The 23,597-nt window shown below is 46.7% G+C and overlaps 1 protein-coding gene and 2 pseudogenes across 1 annotated transcript; all 3 read left to right on the top strand.

Moving 5' to 3' along the window:
• The first annotated feature begins 508 nt into the window (after window positions 1–508).
• On the top strand, window positions 509–13,588 carry LOC115308955 (52 kDa repressor of the inhibitor of the protein kinase-like). The gene is made up of 6 exons (XM_042291532.1): window positions 509–550; window positions 614–748; window positions 810–973; window positions 12,511–12,846; window positions 12,893–13,268; window positions 13,448–13,588. The coding sequence occupies exons 1-6, from the start codon at window positions 509–511 to the stop codon at window positions 13,586–13,588; spliced, it is 1,194 nt and encodes a 397-aa protein (XP_042147466.1).
• Window positions 13,589–20,901: 7,313 nt separating this feature from the next.
• LOC121832881 lies at window positions 20,902–22,087 on the top strand (annotated as a pseudogene).
• A 135-nt stretch (window positions 22,088–22,222) lies between these two features.
• LOC121048178 lies at window positions 22,223–23,364 on the top strand (annotated as a pseudogene).
• Window positions 23,365–23,597: the final 233 nt, after the last annotated feature.

The raw sequence follows: 23,597 nt of genomic DNA on the forward strand, positions 1-23,597 counted from the left end.
CGCAGCAAGCGTCGAGAGGAAAGAATACCTGGGTGGGTATGATTTATTATAATTACTTGTTCCTTTACTTAACGTCCCAGGCAAAAATCAGTCGACTTCCAACTGGATTATGGAACTGGAAATGAGGCAGTCCAGCTGGAATCCAGCTGGACTGCCTCATTTCCAGTTTCATAATCCAGCTGCAAGTGGAGTGATTTTCGCCTGGGGTACCACAAGTTCATATAGAATTTACAAAATAGTGACGAAGGCAAAATTTCAAGAGGGCCAAGATAACCTACGTATAGCAGGTTCTAAAAGCCGTAAAGAATTCAGTAACCAGAAAAAAAGACAAGGGGTAGATTTCTAGAGTCGTGCGTGGGCCTTTTAGCAAGAAAATTGTCTAGTAAATAAAAAAAAAATATTTTTTAGGCCGTCTTTATACATTGGCTCAGTATGACTAGAAAAAAAAAAAAAAACGCGGCACAGGTGCGCTAAGAAAGCGCTATCTCAAGAGAAAGTGACAAGCACCATGCAACATATCACGGTTCATGAGGCAATGGCAGAGCTGCGAGTAAGTTCCGAGCTTTTATTGTCAGAATTTTTTTGTTTTAAGCTTTCTTTTTTTTTTTTTCAGACATTGGAGTCTCTGGGAGGCGACTTGGGTACAATTAACGTTGAACGAGTAGCTGTACTCTTGTCAGAGACTGTCAAACTGAGAACAACTGCTCAAGTGGAAATGCTCTCGAACTACCTGTGTGTAGAGGAACTAGTAAGCATTTTTAGTAATCTTGTAATTCGTGAGATATATGAAATCTGAAATAACTCCCCAGCTCATGGTAGAAGCCGAGTTTCGCTTCAAGTCTACTATGAAGGATATGACGACCAAAGTGGATTTGATCAAGAAGGTGTTCAACGACACAAGCTGCGCACAGTTCCTTGACATCGACAACAATCTCTTGGCGCGCCTGGCAAAGAGCTGCCTCAATTTTGCATGGTAGGCATCACTTTAGAAACGTTTCGCTTACACTTTAGAAACTTTTCGCTTATAATTCAGAGAATAACCGGTATCTCAAAGAGATAGCTATTGCCAAATCCGTTTCTTTGTTTCCAGGAAACATGGGATCCAGACGCCGTTGCTCCGGGCCCCAAGTTTTTTTGTTTTGTTTTTTTGAGCACAGAAAAAAATACTTTGTGGAAATCAGACTGTCCAGTTGTCTCAGCACACCACACTCGAAGAAGCCCTGGTCATGTGCCTCTGCGTTTATTGCGTGAGAGGGCTTTCTTATCCAGCAGCATATGGGCAGGTACTGGGACTAGTCCAAACGGCAATCGTCAAAGAAGACAAGTTCCCGGTCGCATTTATGACGGAAAGGCTGGGGAAGCTCTTATCTAAATTCGGGAAAGCAATGATTTTTGTGGCAACATAATACAATGCCTGTTTGTGTTTAATTCGTCGCAGGCGCCAGTCTTGTGCATTGCCCACTAAAAATTTCTTGTGTAATTTGCTGTGTGAAATATAATTAAAAAGCCACGCACCTCCTTTTATTTTTCTTTAACCGGGGCGCAGTCCCTTGGCATTTTAAGAGGGATATCTGAAGAACAAGGCTCTCTTAAAATGAGAAACGAAATATACACCAACTCATGTTTACAAACAAACCGGAGCGTCCCTAGCGGACGCCACCGGCGCCGCGCATGCGCGGTGGACGGTGGGCAAGAAGCCCTCCGTCGCCCATAAACAAACCATTGCATTGCGTTCTTTTCGACCTCGGTGGGAGTCCCCGTGCTCCTTTTCGCGTTGGAATTGATTTTACGTCCTCCTAACAATGTCTGACTACTTGAGCGGCTTCAGCAAAATTGACGAGGCAAAACTTTGCGTGAATAATGTGACTTGCGGCGATTCATTTCACGTGGACGCCGCAGATAGGGCGCTAAAGCCTGACTCCCACGAGGAGATTCTGCTCGCTATTTTCAGTCGCGACGTCGCTCGGGCTGCGAAAGCGTGGATTCTAGCTGAGATGGTGGACGTCGATACTGAAAACCGCAAGTAGAATCGGGCATTATAAAGCGGTGATGGCCACTGGTAACAATGTTCAACATCTTGTATCTACTGTTTACACTTAGCCTACTTACCCCCGCCAAGCTTCAAAAGTGTTTTGAGGCCTGCACTTAGTTCTTATCGCAATTACCAGGTCAACGTTTGGTTTACGGGCCGCTGTTGTTTGAACGCGCTGATGACAAAAAGCAGACAAGTTTGAAAGAGCAGACGACAGTTCGAACGCATGCTAAATGGAGTGCGGGCAACAAGCACGGCGCCCCGCGTCCACAAACCTTTGGAATGTCACGTTGTCGGCGTCTGTGTGAGTCTGCATACTCTTTTTCGCGTTGGAATTGTCGAATCTACGTCCCCATAGCAATGTCTTACCACTTTAATCGCCTGGGCGAAACTATCAAGGCTCGTTACACCGCTAAACTTTGCGTAAATAATTTGACGTGTGGCGATTCATTGGCGTGAACGTCACAGAATGGACGCCAAAACCACGATGAGAATCTTCTAGATATTTTCGGTCGCGACGTCGCTCGTGCTGCAAAAGTGTAGAAGGTAGCGGCGATGATCGACGTCGGTACTGAAATTCGGAAGCAAAAACAAACCAAGCGTAACAAGTCGGTGATGGCCACTGGTACCAATGATCAACATATTGTATGTACTGTTTACACCGAGCCTACTTAAGTCGTTTGAGGCCTGCAATTATTTCTTATTGCAATCACCGGGTCAAAGTTTGGTCTACGGGCCGCTTTTGTTTGAACGAGCAGACGACAAAAAGCAGACAAGTTCGAAAGAGCAGACGAAAATTCGAACGATCGGGCGGCCGTGTGAATTTGAAGACGCACTGAACCCAAGTTGTCCGGGGGGGCCCGGACAACTTGGCGGTTTTCTCGCGTTCATGTTGGAACAAGACAAATACATCTGGCGACCACGAAGTGTTGCAAGCACAAGCAATCGTAGTTCGACAGCGTCTGGTTTACCCTTTTCACGGCTACTATCCACGTACTCGGACGAACGGAGCGGCCAGAAACACAGTAAAACTGATCTCAAACCTTTCCAGACTCTTTCGGCACAGCCCCCGTCGCAGCATATTGACGAGAACGCAGGTTTTTTGTCTGGTTTCTGCGAAAAGAACACAAGAATGCATGTCTCGCACAGCGACTTCTGCCCACCGCCCAGACCGGAAGTGCGTCCGACGCGCCACCACCGCGGCGTGACGTAGGAGAGTTGAGTTGGTGTATAGAGGGACATTTCTAAGAGAGACCTTGTCCCTCCAAATTTCAAGAGGGCCGCTATCCCTCTTACACTTCAAGGGAGGCTGTTCCTCTTGAAAAACGAGAATGACCTTGACAGCGCTTGCGTCCCCTTTATTTAAGAGTTGCAGTCCCTCCTACCTTTATGGGGCTTTTTTTTTTTAAATCCCTCTTATTAAGAGGGACCAAGTTTAGAGTGTAGTAAAAAGGGCGTAAGGGTATATAAAAGCGATTGTGTTCAATAGAGTAGTAGCCGAGTTCCGCTTATCCACTTTTCAGTGTTGCCTGTCTATGATAAATGATGGAAGTTTTACACCATACTTTCTGAAAAGCGAGGGTAAAAATAAACATTGCTAAAATTTCAGCTGCACAACAGTCTATTTTCTACAGAGCAGAAGCGCATAGTTTAATTTACTTAGCTGCAATGCGATTCTCAGAGTTGATGTCGCACAGGATGGCTACGTGCAGTTGCTCTGTTTGCCGTTGTTAGATACGGGCTCAGTCTACAGAGTGCTTTCCCAGACAGAACACAAAGTCCTGAACAAATCCTCAGAACATCCCAATCTCCCTTTCAGGAGATTAAAGTTCTGAGGACATACCTGGCGCTGTGATCCCCAGAACAACCCGCAAGGAAAGTCTCTGGGAGATCCCAGAGAAGGCATGTTTTGATTAGAGTTCCGAGTGCATCCCTGGTGCAAAGCCTACGGGATACTTTCCTTACCGAATTCAGCCAATGGAATAAGAAAATATAACCTATTACAGTCAGTGAGGTAGATAACAACACGCAACAGTAAAAAATATGAAAAAAATATTAATACGTAGTTGATAAAAATAGATGCTACTTTTAATGTATTCGCTTGAATAAATATTTTTGATTCGACTACGAAATTGTGGATCAGAGCTGCGCCGGCTGTGTCGACCAACGTTACTAGATCAGCTCAGTTGACAAGCTCCGCAGCTTCGGAGAGCCGGCCCCCTCCGTTCGCGCGAGCGTGATGGCGCTGTCGTCGCAGCCCGCCTGGTCCGCAAGACCGGCCAAGCTCTGGGCAAGATCGGGACGCTGGCTTCTCAATGCGAAATCAAGCGGTCGGCGGCACTCGACGGCCCTTGCGCACTTCTTTTAAAGAAATGGACCCCGCAAGTAGATTCAACAATGGGACTGATATATTTTATGAATAAAAGTTACAATCGGTGTATGTAGACAGTTACTTTAAGAAATTCTAAAACACGCCGAAAAGGGACTAGAAGTTGATCACCAAGAAGGAAGGCAGGGTGAAACGGGAGATGATATTTAAGAAGTTCTGGAAAACATGCCCGTCGCTATTCATGTAGGTGCCTGCAATTCCACAAGATGTGTAATACAGTCACTACCTTGCCGCAGTGCTCACACTGTGGAGCATCTTCACCACAAAGCAAATGCAGATGTGTCAAACGCGAGAGGCCAATCCTCAATCGGGACATCAAAACTTCATGGAAACGATTCTTGTGATGGGAGCTCTCCCACACCTCCAAACAAGGTTTGATAACGTGTAGTTTATTGTCAATTTCCCTATCCCATTCTGAGTGCCATACCTTGTTAATTGCTCTTCTTAAAGCTGGCTTTAAATTTTCATATGGAAGTTTAAGAGATAATTTAATGTTATCCTTGATAGAGGCGGCCAGCTTATCTGCCCCTTCGTTACCGATAATTCCTACATGGCTCGGTACCCAGCAGAGTTTAATATCGAGCCCTGGTAGGTGAGCACGGTGCATCTTTACACGCACTTGTTGTGTAAGCCAGTTTTTTTGTGTCGGTAAGAGAACAAACTGAGAGCAGGGCACTCTGAGAGTCAACAAGCAAAATGGCTTTCATCACATGATTCTCTAAGATATGTTCAAGGGCCATCATTATACCATAAAGCTCTGCAGTAAAAATACTTGCAATGCTATCGATACGTCTTGCTTTCTTGTACTGCGGTGAAAATACTGCAGAACCTACGTAGGATGAGGTCTTATAAACACGTCAACAAGAATGTTGTGGTCATGCACATGGAGCATGGATACGCTTACACAAATGAACTCGTTTCACATAGTCAACGAGGCTGTCTAACAATTCGTGCACTGTTGCCACGAAGCTGTAGCAGGTACTGTAAAATAACGTTTGTAATATCGACCGCCCGTTTTCACACGTAAATATCTAAATATACACACACGAATCCTCGCATATCAGCTGATCGGAAGTGATGTCTCCAAATTCTTAGTCACACGTCTCCGAAATGGCACGCAAACGCAAGGGAGCGAGGCTGTCACACACGTAAAGAACACACGAGAGGAATAACTGGGTTGTTTTTACCAGTAGCAGGCCTCGACGTAGCCGAATACAAATACAAAAACAGCCCGATTTTTTCGAATGACGTCTTCACATTGTCATTGTTCCTGATGCGGCTTTGGTATGTATGCAGCAGCTTACGCTTGAACTTCTGACACAAACACAGAAGACCAAAAGAGGGAAGTTCACGGTGTCTTAGTCCGCAGACGACCAAAACACAACGATCCATGTGACGGAAACCACGAACTATAAACGCAGCCATTTCTCCTAGCTGCTTGCCTTAGTGCCGAATGTCGGAAAACTGCCGAAACTAAGAAGGCCCAACGGGCGTGAATTTACCTCAAAAGTCCCAAGATATGTTGACTCAATTCGGACATTATCTCACTGGCAAGAGTCCTTGATAATACACTTTGTGAACCCACACAAAAATGATGTTTGACGGCCTATCCACAGGTACCGAGGCCAGCCAGACCGAACGGGTCGGGCGGGCTTGACCACGAGCGCCGCTAAACGGCAGTGAATGGCAGCGCGTCACTTTTTTCTCGGAGCTTGTCAACTTCTCCGATCCAGTAACGTTGGTGTCGACTGCGTTGTTGGGGGAGCTCAGACGGTTCGGCCAGCTCGGTTCTTTGTCTTCATCGTTCTTAAGGACCGCATGACGTTCAAAGGTGAGCACAAGCTTCCCTTTTTTAAAGAATAACAATAGCAAATTGCATTTCTTTAAATGTAGTGTTAATTGCAATGAGTAATATGTTTCCAAATGGTTCCGAAATGACGGTTAACTTAAGCGCGGCTACTTGCGTTTCTACTTTTGGCGGGAGAACAAAATTGGGATGAACGAAGGGTAGGTTTTGACAACCGGGTGTGACGCCTCATGGTGTATCTCCTTTTTAGTGGTGCAGCGGTCGTGGCAATACTATGCGATATTTAGTAGACGTGCCGAAACATAAAAAATATCGGACATCCGCAGAGGGGTGCAAGGGGGGCAGTTCCCCCCCCCCCCTCGGATTTCGCGGTTTGGGGGGGGGGGGGGGTGGTAGCTGTACCCACAACAGTTAAAGGGTACACCGGCGGTTTCTTAGCTACCCAAACCAACTACATTTTCTGAATGTCATGGATTTACTGTTCTCACCATGCTATTCAGTATCTGGAAATTGAAAAAAAGCTATTAAAAAACGGCAAATTTAAACGGCAAAAAAAAAAAAGAAAAAAAAGTGCCAAGGATGTTTAGATTACGCCGGGACACCAGCAAAATTTGCTTTCGACGCGATTTTTTTTTTTTTTTTTTTTTTTCTGCGGCACTGCGGTTCCGTAAAAATGTCCACGTGTTCTCAACGGAAAGTCTAAGGGCTTACAGCGGGTTTCAAAGAACTTATTCGGCGAATGATGACGAACGAGTAGAAAATATGTCTTCAGGATGCTGCCGCCAGCCTCCGCAATGCTCCAAAACGCGATTTTTCGACATCGGTTAAAGAAGGAGGTGGTTGTTTTCACTCCGAGGGTTGTTGTTTTCGTGTTGTCTGCCTTCAGTGAGTTCTGACTCAAGCGGTTTGGGGGTCCACGGGAGACGCCACTGAAATGACCTCGCAGCTGGGCACCTGTTCTCATGGTCGCCTCGTCGTTAGCGCATACTTTTGCGCTGTATGCGTCAGCGCATACAGCGCATGACCCCCGCGCACAAACACAGACGCGGATAATCCGTTCATGCACTTTAAGATAAAGGGGGTGTAGGCTTCACACCCCTTGTCACATATACAACACCCCAAAACTTCAGTCGGATGTACAGCGCGCTGACGTTGTACCGACGCTACCAAATTTCACGAGCGACTTGATAGCCGAGTTGTACAACTCATTAAAATAGTTAATGTAAGCGTGACTCACTGCAAAAAAAGTTATCGGGGTTTTCTAGGCTCAACTGCAAAACCTGTGTTTTTTTCCTGTATTCCTGTAGACTTTGAGACATACTTTAGCTGTTTAATATGTTATATCGCACCGCGATCAACCCTCTCGCAAAAGTTGGGGCAGTCAGTTTGACGTCAGCGCGCTGTACGTCGAAGTGAAGTTTTGGGGTGTCGTATATGTACGGGTGTAACGCCTACACCCCCTTTTTAGTAGAGTGTGGGAGCACGTTCGCGCTTCCAGCTGACGCTGTACGAGCGACAATGGTTGTTCATGTAATCCTTCGCGTCCTTCCGACCTTCCACGCCAGGGAGACCACTTCTTTGCTGAGAACTATTTACTTGTCAGGCGCCTCAGGGTACCATAGGCGTCGGAGAGGATTGCGAGCCACCCTTGGGAGATCCTTTTGTTGGACCCGGCGCTAGCGGCGAAGTATATTTCGTTTCATATTCTGTTAAACCAAAACAATATATTTTCAGTAGCGTAGCACTGCAACGAGACGCGCAGTCTTCCGGATGATCTTATCGTCTTAGCACGCGACTTGATCCCTTGACGGTCAGGTGCACTCGCTCAGCGTACTCTTCAGACGTCGCGGGAATCAAGAGGGGCAGTCATAACGATTGCAGCTTGCCGAAGAAAAAATAAAAAAAGGAAGAGAGTTTGCTATAAAAGACCCTCTAACCGAGGCACACCCCTAATGTTTCGTCATGGACACCGAAGATGCCGACACCCGCTTGCCCTGGCCGAAATTCAGGCCCTTCTTCGTGTACGTTTCTGAGACAGAAACCTCTGTTTAAGCGAAGTGGAAACTATCCCTTTTGAAAACCAAGGTCCTGGCTGCATGCAAGAAGTGAAATGCCAACCTCAGGAATCACATGAAGGTAAGCTATATTTGTACTTCCTTCTGTGCTACGCGTGAAAATCTGTTTTTACACCAACGGACGAACGCTTTGGCTAGTCTTTGTGACTGCCGCTCCAATAGAATATTTAGACTCAAGCTTGCACCTTTTGACACCTGCTTAAATTATTTTACTTTTCAGCTTGAAACCTGCAAATAGCGCTTACGGTTGCTATATGATCGTAGTTAGAATTCGCGAGATAATGCAAATTTAGTGCTGCCTAACCTCTTTAGTTAACATAAAAGTAAAGTTATATTTTGTCAGATTATTGGGAGTGCTTCACTTGTCACAATGTCATAAATTGCAGTCGCTGCACCCTACCCAACTCTGGAAGCTGGGCAGCGGCATTCGCAACGAACGGCATGCCATGACTCTGGATCGAGGCCAGAAGTAGAAAGGGAGGCCAAGCAGCTGAAACTGGATGTGTTTTTTTCCGGACTTATAACCCAGAAATCCTACGAGGAGGTTGTCGAAAACTTCGTTATCGGGGCGATGCAGCCTTTCTCCGTCGTCGAACACGAGGACTTCCTCAAAACGGTGACAGGGCTTGCAACGACCACGACTCCACTGATGAGACGTACGTTCATGGGGCGCATTGCTGCCCGTTCTGTCAAGACTAAGCAGCGGTTACTGGACGAGTAGAAGAGAGCAGAGCACATCGCGACCACAGCTGATTGCTGGTAAACGTTCAACCGGTAGGTGCTGTTTTATACTATTTGAGCGCGAATATATCTAATTAAAAAAAAAGACAGCTGCGCTTGTATTATTAAATTTAAAAAAAAAGGAAAGACATTATATCTCTAGAATCGGGCGAACAGTTTACATTGCTAGTGCAATAGTGGAAACGGGACTGTGTGAAGTTTTCTTTTTATATATGCTCTCGTGACTGAAAGCATTATTCTACAATATTTAGGAATGAAGGACTTCAAAAGGTTGAGATACAGTACAATTAGACATAGATACAGTCGTATGCGTGTGCGGTTTCGCTTATCTATACCTAATAAAATCATGCCCAAAAATATAGATAAATCCAATACCCAGAAAAAAATTGTCGTTGATGGGTTGTTGAAAACTTTATTCAAAATTGAATGAAAGATAAAGAGAAAGGAAGGGGGAGACAGAAAAAGTGGAGTGGTTGTGTGCCCCTATTCCGGGCCTCCAGTTGCGGCTTGAACCTGCAGTGCACTGGCTATCCTTGATGGGAGTCTTTGATGACAATGAAGCAAGTGCAAAACATAAATAATAGAGAACCCTAGCCACAAAAGGTTAGATTCATTCAGCCATAACAATTATTTATTTTGAATGGGCGAATAAACATGGCACATGCCGGTTATAATTTTGCTGCAGTAGCAGTTGCCAGTAGGGACCTTCGTAGGAGTTTACGATCCTAAACATCCAAGGTTCTGAAAACCACCCCACCGTAGTGTTGAGCACGAATTATATTCACCTGTGGAATGTAATTATGAGACTTCAGAGTTCAGTCTTTAGGATTGAATTGTGAAATGAACACAACTGAGAAAATATGTGGCATAAACAGAGATTAGGTACTGATAAGCCAAGTTTCATACATGTTACACCTGAGTTATGATGGTAATTAGGGAGAATAAAACCCATGGATATATTTGGTATAGCCTTCAAGTCACTGACAAATGTCCCTGTGTTAGAATCACAGGGGGAAAAGCATACTCGAGTTTGGGTGGTATAGTGTTTTAAAAAGAAAAGATTTCAGTGTTGAGGAGGTTTAGGAAAAATTACAATTCAGATAAAAACATGTGATTGGCGATCGAATTCATGTACATATTTCATGCAAGCTCCATGTGAGGTTGCAGATTAAAAAATCTCACTCAGGATTAAGACCCGTTAACTTTCTGGGAAATGTATACTTTCAATGATGTGACAATCGTTGCACCAATGCGGGGTAGAATCAAGGTGATATTACAGAAGTGAAATTTCAAAGCTGTTAGCTACCTCGCAGCGTACAATGCAATGATTAGCAAATAGACAGTCTACAAACATCTGGTTTTCCTTGCGACTGCTAGGTGTGGAACAGGCAACAGACCCAGCTGTTTGAGGACGCTGCTGGGCGGGAGCTGGTCCTTGCTGCTGATGGCCGCTCGGACTTGGCAACTCGGCCAAGTTTGGATCATACACTGCGATTGATGTCCAAGGAAACAATGTTCTTCACGTCGAAACAGTGCAGGTGCAGTGCACTTTCGTGCTTGTTCTAAAGCTGTTAGTATGTTACAACACCAGAACCCATTTTCTCAAGGGAAAGAAATTTAATGGATATGACAACACATTTCAAGATGTCTTTCATCTGGTCTCAACAGCTTTACCTACTCCAGTCTTGGATACTTGGATTTGCAATGTGATGGCACAATACATTTTATTTTTATGCAGTCCAATGAGACAAAGTGGAGATGGGCCATGGAGCTGGAGGGACTCAATAGAACCCTTGTGGTGCTCTAAGTCAATGGACTGATCGTAGAAAGCGTCATTACAGACCGCCACAGTATGATCAAATCTTTCCTTCCCAGAGACCATCCACAAATTCGACACACGTTTAATTGATGGAACGTTGCGAAAGGTAAACAATAGGGAATTGTAGTAGACCATTTCCGCAGCCCGCTAAGCACCCGGATAGCGCTCCGTAATCCGCCACAAGACCTTGAACTATGCAGACAAGGCAGGCGGCGCGCATGCGCAGCTGCGGCGTTTTCTTCGGGGATAGCGTAGCGGAGGAGAAAAACGATCCACTACAACTCCCTAATACATAGGTTTCCGGCAACGTTACTACCATATGGTTAGTACAACAACTCAGTTCGGAAACTGCCACAGAGCCTGCTTTGAGAAAAGTTGCTTTGATCTGTACTCCAGAACCGAACTAAAGGCGATCACAACGCCGGCATTTCTCCCGCAGCGGCCACTCTGTGAACTGCACATCTTCACGCGTAGCCTCCGCGATCTGCTACCGGCGGCACGCCGTTGCTCCGGCCGTCCCATTCGGCGCGCAAGCAAGGGGAGCCGTGTAATTTTGCTAACTCCGACACCTGTCGCGAGGCGGCGCCGTTAGCCTAAGGTTGAAGCAAGGCTCATCTGGCCGACACTGCCTGCGATTTCACGAGTCAGTCTTCGCTGTCGAGTTTTCACTGCAGAAAAACCTTGAGTATGTGGTCGATGTGTCTTCACTCGTTCCTGCAAGCAGTACAAAGTTAAGGTACGTACGTTGTTTAAATGACATGTTTGTTTTGCATGCAGCCGGAGTGGTTAAGTGAAAGTCGAATGAGGCAGCCCAAACTCGATCCTTTTGCAGTTCGTGCAGATTGAATGCCTGTGTGCTGAATTTTTTTGCCACTTTTACGGCCTCTTCGCGAGCTATCATGGCGCTTAGGTTTACCTTTTTATGCCTTGCAGGCTGTTTCGAAATACTTAGCTACAGTAAACTAACTAGGCTATTTTGTGTGTGTGTGAGCGCGCGTGTTGTTTCAAGGCGTGTGTGCTTGCGTGTGGGTTCGCGTGCGCACGCGTGCACGTACGGTGTGTGAATGCGTGGGGGTTTCCTGGCTCGCTTGCTCGCTCGCTCGCGGGCAGGCGGGCGGGCGGGCGGGCGGTCGGGCGTGTGTAGGTTCATGTGGAAGTTCACGCTGCGGGCGTATGTGGGTGGGTTCGCGGCCCGTGTTCATGTGTGTGTGTGTGTAGTTTCGCACGTGCGCGCGTGTCTGTGCGTGCGTATGTGGGTTGGTTTGAGGCGCGTGTTCATGTTTGTGTGTGTGTCTGTGCAGGTTCGCACGTGCGCGCTTGCATGTGTGTGTGCGTGCGCGCGTGGGTGTGATACAGAGACAGAGAGAGCAGCGTAATACCGATAAGCGCTCGGGTGTTGTTTATAGGCAGGCGATTGCAGTAGTCTAAGCTCTAGGCTAGTCTTCAAAGTGTACGAAGCGACCATTTTTTCTTGAGTCTTGGTTTACTATGATGTATATGCTCCAGGTGTGTTTAGTGGTCTTATGTAGCTACTGAAATATCGCCGCCTCATTATTTGCTGTAAGTGAAAATTATATGGTTTTCTGGTGTGTGTTTCACACCGCTGTCCGCTCTGCTTCTCTATTTTTTCGGAAGAATGTAATGCAGCGTGCCTTTCTGCAAGTCGGACAGGAAAAGAAAGCTTGGAATAAGTTTTCATAAATTTCCTGCGAACGATGACCGTCGCCAAGCGTGGCTGAAGGCGATATCAAGAAAAGATTTTGTCCCAAATGACAAATCATCGAGCAGTGTCGTCTGCAGCCTTCATTTTGCGGATTCGGACTACACTCTGGGGTCCACCAAGCTTCGCCGCCTCAAAAGGGATGCTGTTCCGAGCATATTTTCAGGGTACCCAACCTACATGCACCCACAAAAGCCACAAAAAAGGCGTAAATTGGAGCGAGTGGTACAGGACTTCCCTTCACACAAAAAAAAAGGCATCAAGTTTATCAAGTTGCCATGCCAAAGTGACTGCTTCAGCCTGTGACAGTGCAACCAGCACAAGGCAGTCAAATTCTGATTGCTATTTGCCATCAGTCCCTGAAGTAAACACAGAGGCAAGTTTTCAAGGTGCAGGCCACGATGGAGGCCATCTGCCACAGACTTCTATAAGCCATGTGTCACTATTAGGCCCCAAGGAGGATCAGGTGGCTACAGGTACGAAAACAAGTGCACAAGATGCAGTAGGTGACCTACAGCGGCCTACTAACTCAGTTGACTGTGCAGCACAAACTTGTGATGACCTCCTTCCACGCAAGCAGTCAGATGCAAGGGCAATCAACAGAATGAGGGCGCAGTTGTTTAGAAAAGCAGATACTGCAAGGAAACTGCAGCGAGAAAACAGCCGCCTAAAAAAGAGCTCAGTGGTTATGAGAACAACACCCTCCACTCGGCAATCAGAAAATGCTTGGAGAAGGTTGGCACGGCCCAGTTCTGCCTAGAAGATTTCTTTGTGGAGCAGATCACTAATGCAACAAGGCAACGACCCGTGTGGTCCCCAGACTTTGTACGGGAATGTGTACTATTGTACTACTTGTCCCCGAAGGCGTACCGTTACATACGCTACCGAGGCCTGCTTAAACTGCCTTCGAAAAACACCCTCCTTCGGTATGTCGGAAAGTCGGACGGTGAAAGTGGGATTACCCCACTAATGAAGGAAGGTTTAAAGGAAGAGGTGAATGAATGAATGAATTTGGGTTTTTTTGGCGCAGCAGCAACTCGGGCCATAGTGCGCCAAACACATGGTGAGTAAATATCACAAGACAGCGGCTAAATTATACATTGCTAAATTTCACTTTACTAAAATCTGCTGAAGGCGGTTTAAAATACCAATATTTTTCAAGAAGTTAAACACTTGTGTATGTGGGACAACAGGCTCGTCTCCGAGCAAAAGTGTCAGGTGGAACGGAATATGCTCTCTAAAAAAGATTGGGAAGTAGGCGCAGCGTTCATTATGAAATTGCGGGCATACTAGAAGGATGTGGAGTAGACCAAGTTTCAAAGCAGTAATCGCACACTGGAGGATCTTCGCTTTTTAAGAGGTACCCGTGGGTTAGGCGTGCGTGTCCTATTCGCAGCCGGCACAGAATAACTTCGTAAAACCTTTCCCGATGTCTGGCACTGCGCCATTCACTCAAAGTAGGCTTAACACTATGGAGCTTATTGTAACAGTCAGAGCTCCACTCCACTTGCCAGGAACGTTTTATTTTGTTTCGCAGAGTGGTTCTCTAGTCAGTCGCTGGAATGGCGTGGGTTTCAATGGACCTGTTTATACATGTACTTGCAGCTCGGTCAGCCTCCTCATTGCCGTGTATTCCTATATGACTGGGTACCCAGCAGAACTGAATATCAATATTTTGCTTGCGGGCATTTATTATTTTACCACGGAGTAGAGAAATGAGGGCGTGGTTCCAGGATGTTGCTGAGTCAAGGGCAAGGAGGCAACTAAGCGAGTCTAAAATACTATGGATTTCCTAAACTTTTTTTTAATTATTTGTTTAAGAGCTAATATCAGCCCTAGAAGCTCAGCAGTGAAAACAGATGCCTCGGGGTTAATTCGTCTAACACGCGGGAAGGACTGCCCCACCACAGCACATCCAACATAATCAACGCCCTTCGTCCCATCAGTGAAGAAACTCTTGCCGGTCTCGTAACGGCTTGCTATCTCGAAGAATTCCTGTTGCTTGTTTTGAAAGGTCTGTTCATAATTTATTATGCCGTTAGTCAAAGAAAAATTTGGATGTTGAGGGAGAGTCCGCAGTCTTAGATAGTATTGTGCGCTAAGATAAAACCTCCGTTTATCAAGCGACCACTCATTTGACTCGGCATACAAGCTAAGCACTGGCGATGTTCGAAAGGCCCCGATTGCTAGTCAAATGCCTTGATTGTGAACCGGGTCCAACATCTTAAGCGTAGAGGGCTTAGCAGAACCGTAGACAATGCTGCCATAATCCAGCACAGAACGAACACATGCCCTATAAAGTCGTAAAAGGCAGAGACGGTCTGAACCCCAAGAACGGTATGCCAGGACTTTAAGAATGTTTAATTTCCGCTGACATTTAATTCTTAGAGCCTTTACATGTGAGCCAAAGGTTAGCTTGCTGCCAAATACTAAACCGAGGAGCTTATGTTCTGACCTAACAGGAATAGGCACACCTTTGATGGACAGCCATGGAACAGAAAATACCTTCGAGAGACACAGACCGCCACGGTTTTCTCGGTGGAAAACCGAAAACCGTTCTGATCAGCCCACCTACTCATCTTGTTCACCATGAGTTGAACTTGGCGCTCACAGATAGCTAAATTACACGAAGAAAAGCAAACTTGGACATCGTCAACGTAAAGAGAATGGGAGACCATGGGCGGAATCACCTGAGACAGAGAATTCATTTTTATAATAAACAAAGTGATGCTCAAGACACAGCCCTGCGGTAGGCCATTCTCCTGGGGGAAAGGGTCAGAGACCGTAGCCCCCAGGCGTACCTGAAAGCCACGATTCTGCAGAAAGTCGGAAATGCAGTTAAACATTCTCCCTTTTATGCCCATCGAGATAAGGTCCTGAAGTATGCCGTAGCACCAGGCAGTGTCGTAGGTCTTTTCAAGGTCAAAAAAACACCGAAAGACAAAACTGCCTATTTACAAAAGCCTCCCGACGGTCATCTTGAGGCGCACCAGATGGTCAACAGTAGATCTGGAAGTGCGGAAACCACACTGGAAATTACTTAGAAGTTTCTTTTGTTCTAGCACGTAGACGAGTCTACTGTTGACCAGCCGTTCGAAGGTCTTTCCCAGACAGCTAGTGAGGGCAATTGGCCTGTAGCTCGTGGCTTTGCTTCTGTCCTTTCCTTGTTTTAAAATGGGAACGACCACAGCCTGTTTCCAGGAGCTGGGAAATTTCCCTTTCGCCCAGATTATGTTAAAAAAACTGGAGGAGAGTGACAAGAAATGTATCAGGTAGGTGGGAAAGCATAGTGGGGTGAATTGAATCAGGTCCAGGGGATGTGGGTTTTGCAGCAGCAAGGGCTCGACGAAGCTCGACAAGAGAAAAGGGACGGTTATATTCTTCAGTACAATCATCTGACATACGAACTGGAGTTCTCTCACATTTCGACTTAAACCGTAAAAACTCTGCAGTGTAATTTTCGGAACTGGAGACTTGTGCAAAGTGCTTACCCAGTGCATTGGCTTGTTCATATAACGATGAATAAGCTTCTCCATTCTCAGTTAAAAAGCAAGGGGATTGAGAAAGAACGGTAGTCGCCCTCCATTCTTCCCACTCTGTCCCAGACAATCTTGGCCAATGTGTAACTATTGATGGAGGATGCATACGAGCAAAAGGATCTCTTTTTGGCCTGTTTTCAGATATAGCGGGCTTTTGCCCGCAACTGTTTAAATGCCAGGAGGTTTCTGGAGGTTGGATACCTTCTAAACCTTCCCCAAGAACAGTTTTGTCGCTTTCGGGATTCTCTACACTCATCATCCCACCATGGCTTCGGGCGTCTTGGCAGGTTGCCGGATGTCTGTGGGATGGACAAACGGGCTGCCTCAAGGATTGCTGTTGTTATTAGTGCATTTCCATCGTCCACAGAGATCACTTGTGAAAGGTCCAAGGAGGAAGGAAAGCTTGGCTTAAAAAGCTTCCAATCAGCAAAAGAGGTCTTCCAACAAGGAGGACAACAAGGAAGCCTAGGTAGAACTTCTAGCGGAGTAAGGTACACTGGGAAGTGGTCGCTCCCATAAGGGTTATCTAATACGTTCCAAGTAAAGTCGGTAAAAATCGCAGATGAACAAATAGTGAGGTCAAGACAAGAGAAAGAGCAGTTATGAGAACTGAAATATGTTGGTGTCCCAGTATTTAAAACACACACTTCTCTAAGAGACAAAAATCGTGCCACAACAGAACCCCGGGTGTCAGTCCGATCACTACCCTAGAGTGGGTTATGTGCATTAAAATCGCCCATTAAAATAAAAGGTTCAGGCAGTTGGTCAGCTAAGGCTTCAACCTGGGAAAGTTCCAAGGATGATGAAGGAGGGATGTAAATGGAGCAGATGGTAATGAGGCGATCTCGTAGCAACCTTACTGCGACGGCCTCCAGAGAAGTGTTAAGGGAGACTTCGCAGGCAGGTAAACTACTGTCTACAATAATTGCAACTCCCCCAGAAGCGCCAGAGGTCGTCGCGCGATCCCTCCTCTATATCTGATACGATTTAAGAAAATTTATATTAGATGGCTTCAGATATGTTTCCTGCAGACAGAATGCGGAAGGTTCATGTTTGTGTAACAAGAACCTCACATCGTCCAAATTACTAAAAAGACCTCTGCAGTTCCACTGCATCAAACTCATTATTTAAAAAACAGTAGAGCAAATATTAAAAAGTTGAAAAATGCGAAAGAGAAAAAAAAAACGAGAACATACTGATCAAAAAGGATCTTCAGTTCTTAAAATCTATCTTAATACGCGGGGCATTTTTCTTTTTCGTAGCTTCCTTCTGTTTCCCAGTGGGACCACTGGGAGCGCAAGAGGAAGGCTCAGATCCCGACAGGAGGGAGTCCTCGTCAGATCTGGGTCCGCTCTCATCTATTGGCTCCTCTGTTGGGGAGGCAATGGTCTCAGGTTGACCTGCAGAGGTGGACTGCTTGGGGGGCTCCCCAGGCTTCCTCTGAAGAGCAGAGGTCCGGGATTGGAGGCCACCGCCCCGAGGGACCGAAGCAACAGGTGGGACAAGGGAGGTCATACCCTGCCCTGAGGTGGATGCTGACGCAGCAGCATCCACCTTGCGGTATGGAGGCGGTGCCATGGGCACCGCTCCCGAGGTGGACGCTGATGAGGGAGCATCCACCTTGCGGTTTGGAGGCAGTGCAACTGGCACTGCTCCCGAGGAAGGGGGACCAAACAGGAGACGCGGGTCGTCCGAACACGTCTGCGTTCCCGTCGACTCTATTGACCGTGCCGGACCCCTGTGCACGGCCTGGGCATAAGACCCTTTAGAAACAAATGCAAAGCGCTTCTTTGCATCAATGTAGCTTATATTTTCTTTAATTTTTAGTGCAAGAATTTCTTTTTCTTGTTTCCAGACAGGGCAGGATCTGGAATAGGCAGGGTGGTGGCCTTTACAGTTTGAACACAGAGGTTTGCTCTCACATGCTTCAGCAACCTGTTCTTTACTAGAGCACTTGGCACACTTGTTGGTCCCCCGGCAGCTCCGCGACCCATGCCCGAACCGCTGGCACTTAAAGCAGCGCGGCGGATTTGGCAAATATGGGCGGACGCGGCACTGTAGGTAGCCGGCTCTAACAACTTCGGGAAGAGAGGTTGATTCGAAAGTTAAAACAATATGTTTTGTTTTCAATTCTACGCCGCCCGACGCAGGGTGATCCGCCGCGCAGCCGTCACTCCCTGCGTGGCCAGCCCCTCAACGACTTCCTTCTCCGGCGTATCAAGGAGGTCATCCTCAGAGATGACACCTTGAACAGTGTTAAAGGGATACTTCAACGAAATTTGAAATATTCCCGTCGTGTTCAAAAATAGGTTGAATATAATCCACAATATCCGTAAATGACAATCGCACGTTTGTATTTTGAGCCTGGTGGCTGTATTTTTCGTTATAAACGGCCCACTCTGGCAAGCGCTCGGAGAAGGCCCAGCGGAGACCACGTGACATCCAATGCAATCATGACGTAGGTCGTCTCAAGACGAGCAAAGCTACGGCGAGGCTGACGTCGAGAGGATGGCCTAGTCGTTCCAGCCACCGAAGCGGCTGCTTTTGTACAAATTTTGAGTTACGGGTTAATCTTCTATAATCTTGTAGGGGGACAATAGCGACTTCTGCGACACACAAGAGGCATCCTCGGGAAGAGGGGAGTTCCTCCTGTCCCTCTTCTCTCGTCGTGGCCGGAGGCGAGACAACCTCCGTCACTAGCTGCCAAGGTTGCTAGCCGGGCATTACAATCGAGGCGTTAGCGACGTCCACCAGGTGCTCTTTGCTAATCGTTTAATTTGTTTTAAAAATCCTTTTCGTGACTTTTTTAACAAGATATTGGTATGTTCGATTTGATGGTGCTTTTTTGAACACATATAAACCAAAAAATGAGTGCCCAAATTTCGTTGTAGTATCCCTTTAAAGGGCAACTCCGCTTAATTTCAAAAATTTTGAGATAGTGGCCGATTTTGCTTTTTGAAGCACTCAAAAACAATCCCCAATCCTTTGTCTCGCGAAAAATAAAATATTTTTCGTGTAATTTTACTTTAGCCATGATCACAAACCGAAGCCGAAACGGTGGCAAAGCCGGACAACATTGTATATTCGGCATCACTAAGCATGTACACCCACGTGATATACAAGGGGAAGAAGGAGCTCCACCCTTATCAGGATCCTCCTTTGTGCCTCCTGGATTAGCACAGGCGTCGCCATTCTCCTCCCAGAAGATTATAGAAGATTAACCTGTCACTCAAAATTCTTACAAAAGCAGCTTCCCTCTCCTCCTTTTACTTGGTGTTCAAAAGTATGCGATGTGACGTCAGTGCAAGGAGCCTATACGCACTGAACACACAAGCCGCGCTCAACGAGGCGATGGGCCTATCAGTAGTATCAATAGTCAAGCGCCGGGCCGGCCGAGCGCGTCACTCACGTCTCTCATGGCGCTGGCGCCACCCGTGCTCTCTCCGGAAAAAAAAACCAAATTGAAAAAAAAAAAAGAAGCTGTACATGCTTGATGACGTCACGGACGTGCCGGGAGAAGGAATTTGGAGGAAGCGGAAATGCAGCCGGGCAGTGTTGTCTGGCCCACACGTCTCATCCAAAACCAGAGGATTCGTGCTTGTCAAACTTTGGCTGCGATTTTAATGAACTTCTAGGCGGAATTCCGTCGTAATATTTGCCATGGGGGTTTTGTAGATGATAACAAAGAGAACTGTATAGTTTTGCACTACTGGAAAAGAAGCGGAGTTGCCCTTTAAGGGTGCGGTGTGCTGTGACAGTGACCCTATAGTCCGAGATAGAGTTTAGCGCTAAGAGGGCGTCACTTTGTCGCTTAGTGTTAATCTGGATGAGGAGGTCGCCAGATAACATTTTCTTGGCATAAAAGTCTTTTTCAACCACTCCCTCTATAACCTTCTCGACGAGGAATGGGGACAGTTTGGCAAGAGGTTTTTCGGTCTCTGAATGCATTACGAGGAATTTTAAAAAATTTTCAGGCGTAGATAGTGTTTTTTTCTGAGAGTAGAGCTTCGGTGCGGCCTCTTTTCAGAGGCCGATCAAGAAAGTTTCGTTTGGAACCCATAATAATGGGACGATCTTCGGTGCCCCGGGTGCGCCACCCACCACGGAGCCCAACACGGGGATAGGTAATGCGCCATAGCAAGAATGGCTTGGCTGACGACATTACACTATCAGCGCTGCCCAGGCACTATAACCCACTGTGGTGCTAGACAGGGGGTCTGTCGCCACCCAAGGTTAGCCCTTGCCGCCAAAGAAGTTGAAATGGAAAAAAGCCGAGAGAAGAGGAAAGAGGAAGAAGAGAGGGGATAGTAGAAGAAATGGCGACTGACTGCATCATCCTGGTCGGGCCAAGCCAGGACACCCGTCTACGAGAAGCGGGGGCCAAAGTGGTGTGTTGCCTCACCCGGGGGGCCCCAAAGGGTCCAAACCTACCCCGGGTTCAGCTCAACCACCAGGATGCCCTTTTCCCCGGACACGGGCTCGCCACGCACAGCCAGACGTGGGAGGGTCTTAGCCACTTTTTGCTCAGGGTCTGTGGTGTCGCCAATGTGGCTGGGGTTCGTGGTGACGCTACTCACCAAGCACCTAGCACATAAGGTGCAGGCGCCCCCTGCGGGGCTCGGGGTCCGTGGAGACGCCACTCTCCAAACACCTGCTTTCACAGGTGCCCCCTGCGGGGTAAAGGAAGAGGTTGGCAACCTGAAGAAGGAAGCCCGGCTTTGCTCAATTATTGTAGATGAGATGGCCATAAGCTCCAAATACATCTACGAGCGTAAAATGGATTGCTTTTTCGGGCAGCAAACTGCAAAAGAAAACAGTGCAGCAGCAGAGAACATCAGCAACATCATGCTTGCCAACAAGGTGCTATGTTTTGTTGCTACAGGATTGTCCACAGCATACAAGATACCTTGTGGCTTCTTCTTCACGAACCGTCAAGAGTGGCAAGCTTTTGTACCAGCTTACAAAAGAGGTGATCTCTGAAGTCGAAAAGTGTGGTCTCTGTGTTATCCGGATTGTCGCCGATAATCACAAAATTAATGTTACAATGATGCGTCACCTGGGGAACGGCTCACTCAAGCCTGTGGTCACTCATCCATGTGACCCAGAAAGAAGATTATTTGTGTCCTTCGACCAGTGCCATATTATAAAAAATGTGCGAAGCCTTTTGCTTGAGGGGGAGATGACAGACGGAAGCCAACCAATAACGGGACAGTTTGTTAAGCAGCTGTATGACCTACAAAAGAACGAGGTTGTCAAACCAGTTCGCTTTCTCACGCAGAAGCACCTAGAACCAACAAACTTTGAGAAGATGCACGTCGGCAGGGCGGTGCAGCTGTTTTCAGACGATGTCATCCCGGCACTTTCTTTTTTGAAGGAATACCCCAGTCGCCACCCTCAGGCAGATAAATTCAGAAACGCAGGGGCGACAATACTGTTTATGAAGATGATGCCAAAGTGGTTCGCCGTTCACAATGTGGCCAACCAAACTGCACATGTGCACATGAGACAGCCTGACCAGATGCACTCCTTTTGCGCGACTGATGAACGCCTACAGTGGCTGGAAAAGGACTTCCCAGACTATCTCAAAGCTCTCAACAATTCCTGCAAAAGGAGTGGGAAGAAGTTTCTAAGTGCAGAGACCTACGAGGCTCTTTTGCTGACAAGCAAATTTACGGGTTTGTGTGTAAAATTCCTTCTTGAGAGTGGTTTCTTTTTTAATGTTTTATCGCGGAACCTCTCAAGCGACCCTGTGGAACTCCTCTTCAGTTCTCTACGGCAAATGGCCGGTGGCAATGACTGCCTGGATGCGAGAGCCGTGACGTTCAACCTGGAGAGGATCTTGAGGACTGGCAATCTCTGCCCATCCCACTCTTCAAACGTGGAGAACGGGCAGGCTGTTTTGAGGTAGGCATACGTGATCTGTGCTTTATGCTTTAAAACAAGTGCTCATGGTTGGTCAGGTTGCTTTTGCTTCATAACAGGACCCCTTTAATTTTTCATGGCCTCACACATCTGAGATAGCAGACGTGTGTAGCTTATAGTTTTAAAAGTATAGAGGACTGCTGCTCACAAGTGGTTGCGCCTATTTTACATGTGTTTTGCAGCATACATAGGGCTTCCATGAGCGTGACGTCCCCTGTAGTGGATGTTCCAGCTGAAGGAACAGCACAAGCAGCCACACATGTTTCGACTGAGACATTTCAAGTTGCCCTAGCCAGGTATGCTACATCAAATGTTTTTCAAGACCTAATGCTTGCTTGCCTGACTGTTGTTCTTTTGCAGCCGGCAGCCTTTTCTCTAATAATCTTTTGCACATCTTTTTTAGTTGCACTGCACCTCAAGATTTCGTGATGGAAATCGACGGGCTGTTTACGCCACTCAAAGCGCTTCCTCGTAAGTAGATGAGTAGAGGCTCATTAAAGTGTTATTAAATGCAAGATAAAACAAAAAAACACCATGCTCATTCGCTTTATCTGAAAGCTATAAAGGCTGATTGTTAGCAATGCACAAAAATTTAAGTTGATGAGGGCTGGGCAGAAACACAATTAGTGCAGCATTTGCATTACACTCAAGATCTGTTTATATGGGCTGTCTAAAGTTTGCTCGCAATTAGTGCTGCATTTGCATTACACTCAAGATCTGTTTTTATGGGCTGTCTAAAGTTTGCTCTGTTTACTTTACTGCCAAACACAATTTTTATGCTCTCACTGGATGCTTTATTCTGGTGTTTAGTTTCATATTTGGGTATTTTCTTTTTCAGTGCAGCGGCCACCGCCAACCATAGTGAATGCTAGCATTGCTTACATAGCCGGGTTTGTGGCGAGAGCGGTCGAAGAGCGGAGAACATGTAGCTTCTGCCCTTCCCTTCATTAATCAGATGCATCCAGTCCTGTGCTAATGGGGCTAATTAGCCTGCAGTCAAGGGGTGGCCTAACTTTCCCAAAGCCTGAATTTCTCATGGTTCTTGTGACCATTAAGAAGGCTGTTGACATTGCCCTGCCGCACATAAAAAAGAGCAATGTGCGTCAGCAGCTGGCTGGACTGATTTTGCCTCACCTTGAACGGTGCCCCCTTTTTGTATGCCCAGCAAGAGTTGAGCATGGTGCGAGCACACTGTCAGTGGTCTTCGACAAGTTTATTAAGCCACTCTTGTCCAATGTTGGTGCGGCTGTGACAGATAGGGTAGCTTACCGGAAAAAGCTTGCATGTAAGCCACTGTGCCGGAAAGTGCTCCGCGTGTGAAATTGTGCAACGCATAAAAAACATGGTGCATACTATGTGCCTCATTCTTGGGGATGTTTCTGTAAATTAAGTGTCATGTATAAACTAGTATGTAAGTCACTACTCTGCAATGTGCTCCGTGTACAGAAGTGCGCAATGGAGAAAAATATGCTGCAAACCATCCTTTTTTGTTGCTGTAAATAAAGTGTCCTGTATCTTGAAATGACCTTGTTTGTCCTCTTGCCCAGCAGTAG

The sequence above is a fragment of the Ixodes scapularis genome, unplaced genomic scaffold (genome assembly GCF_016920785.2).
Source record: "Ixodes scapularis isolate PalLabHiFi unplaced genomic scaffold, ASM1692078v2 PGA_scaffold2__306_contigs__length_199485367, whole genome shotgun sequence".
NCBI lineage: Eukaryota > Metazoa > Arthropoda > Arachnida > Ixodida > Ixodidae > Ixodes > Ixodes scapularis.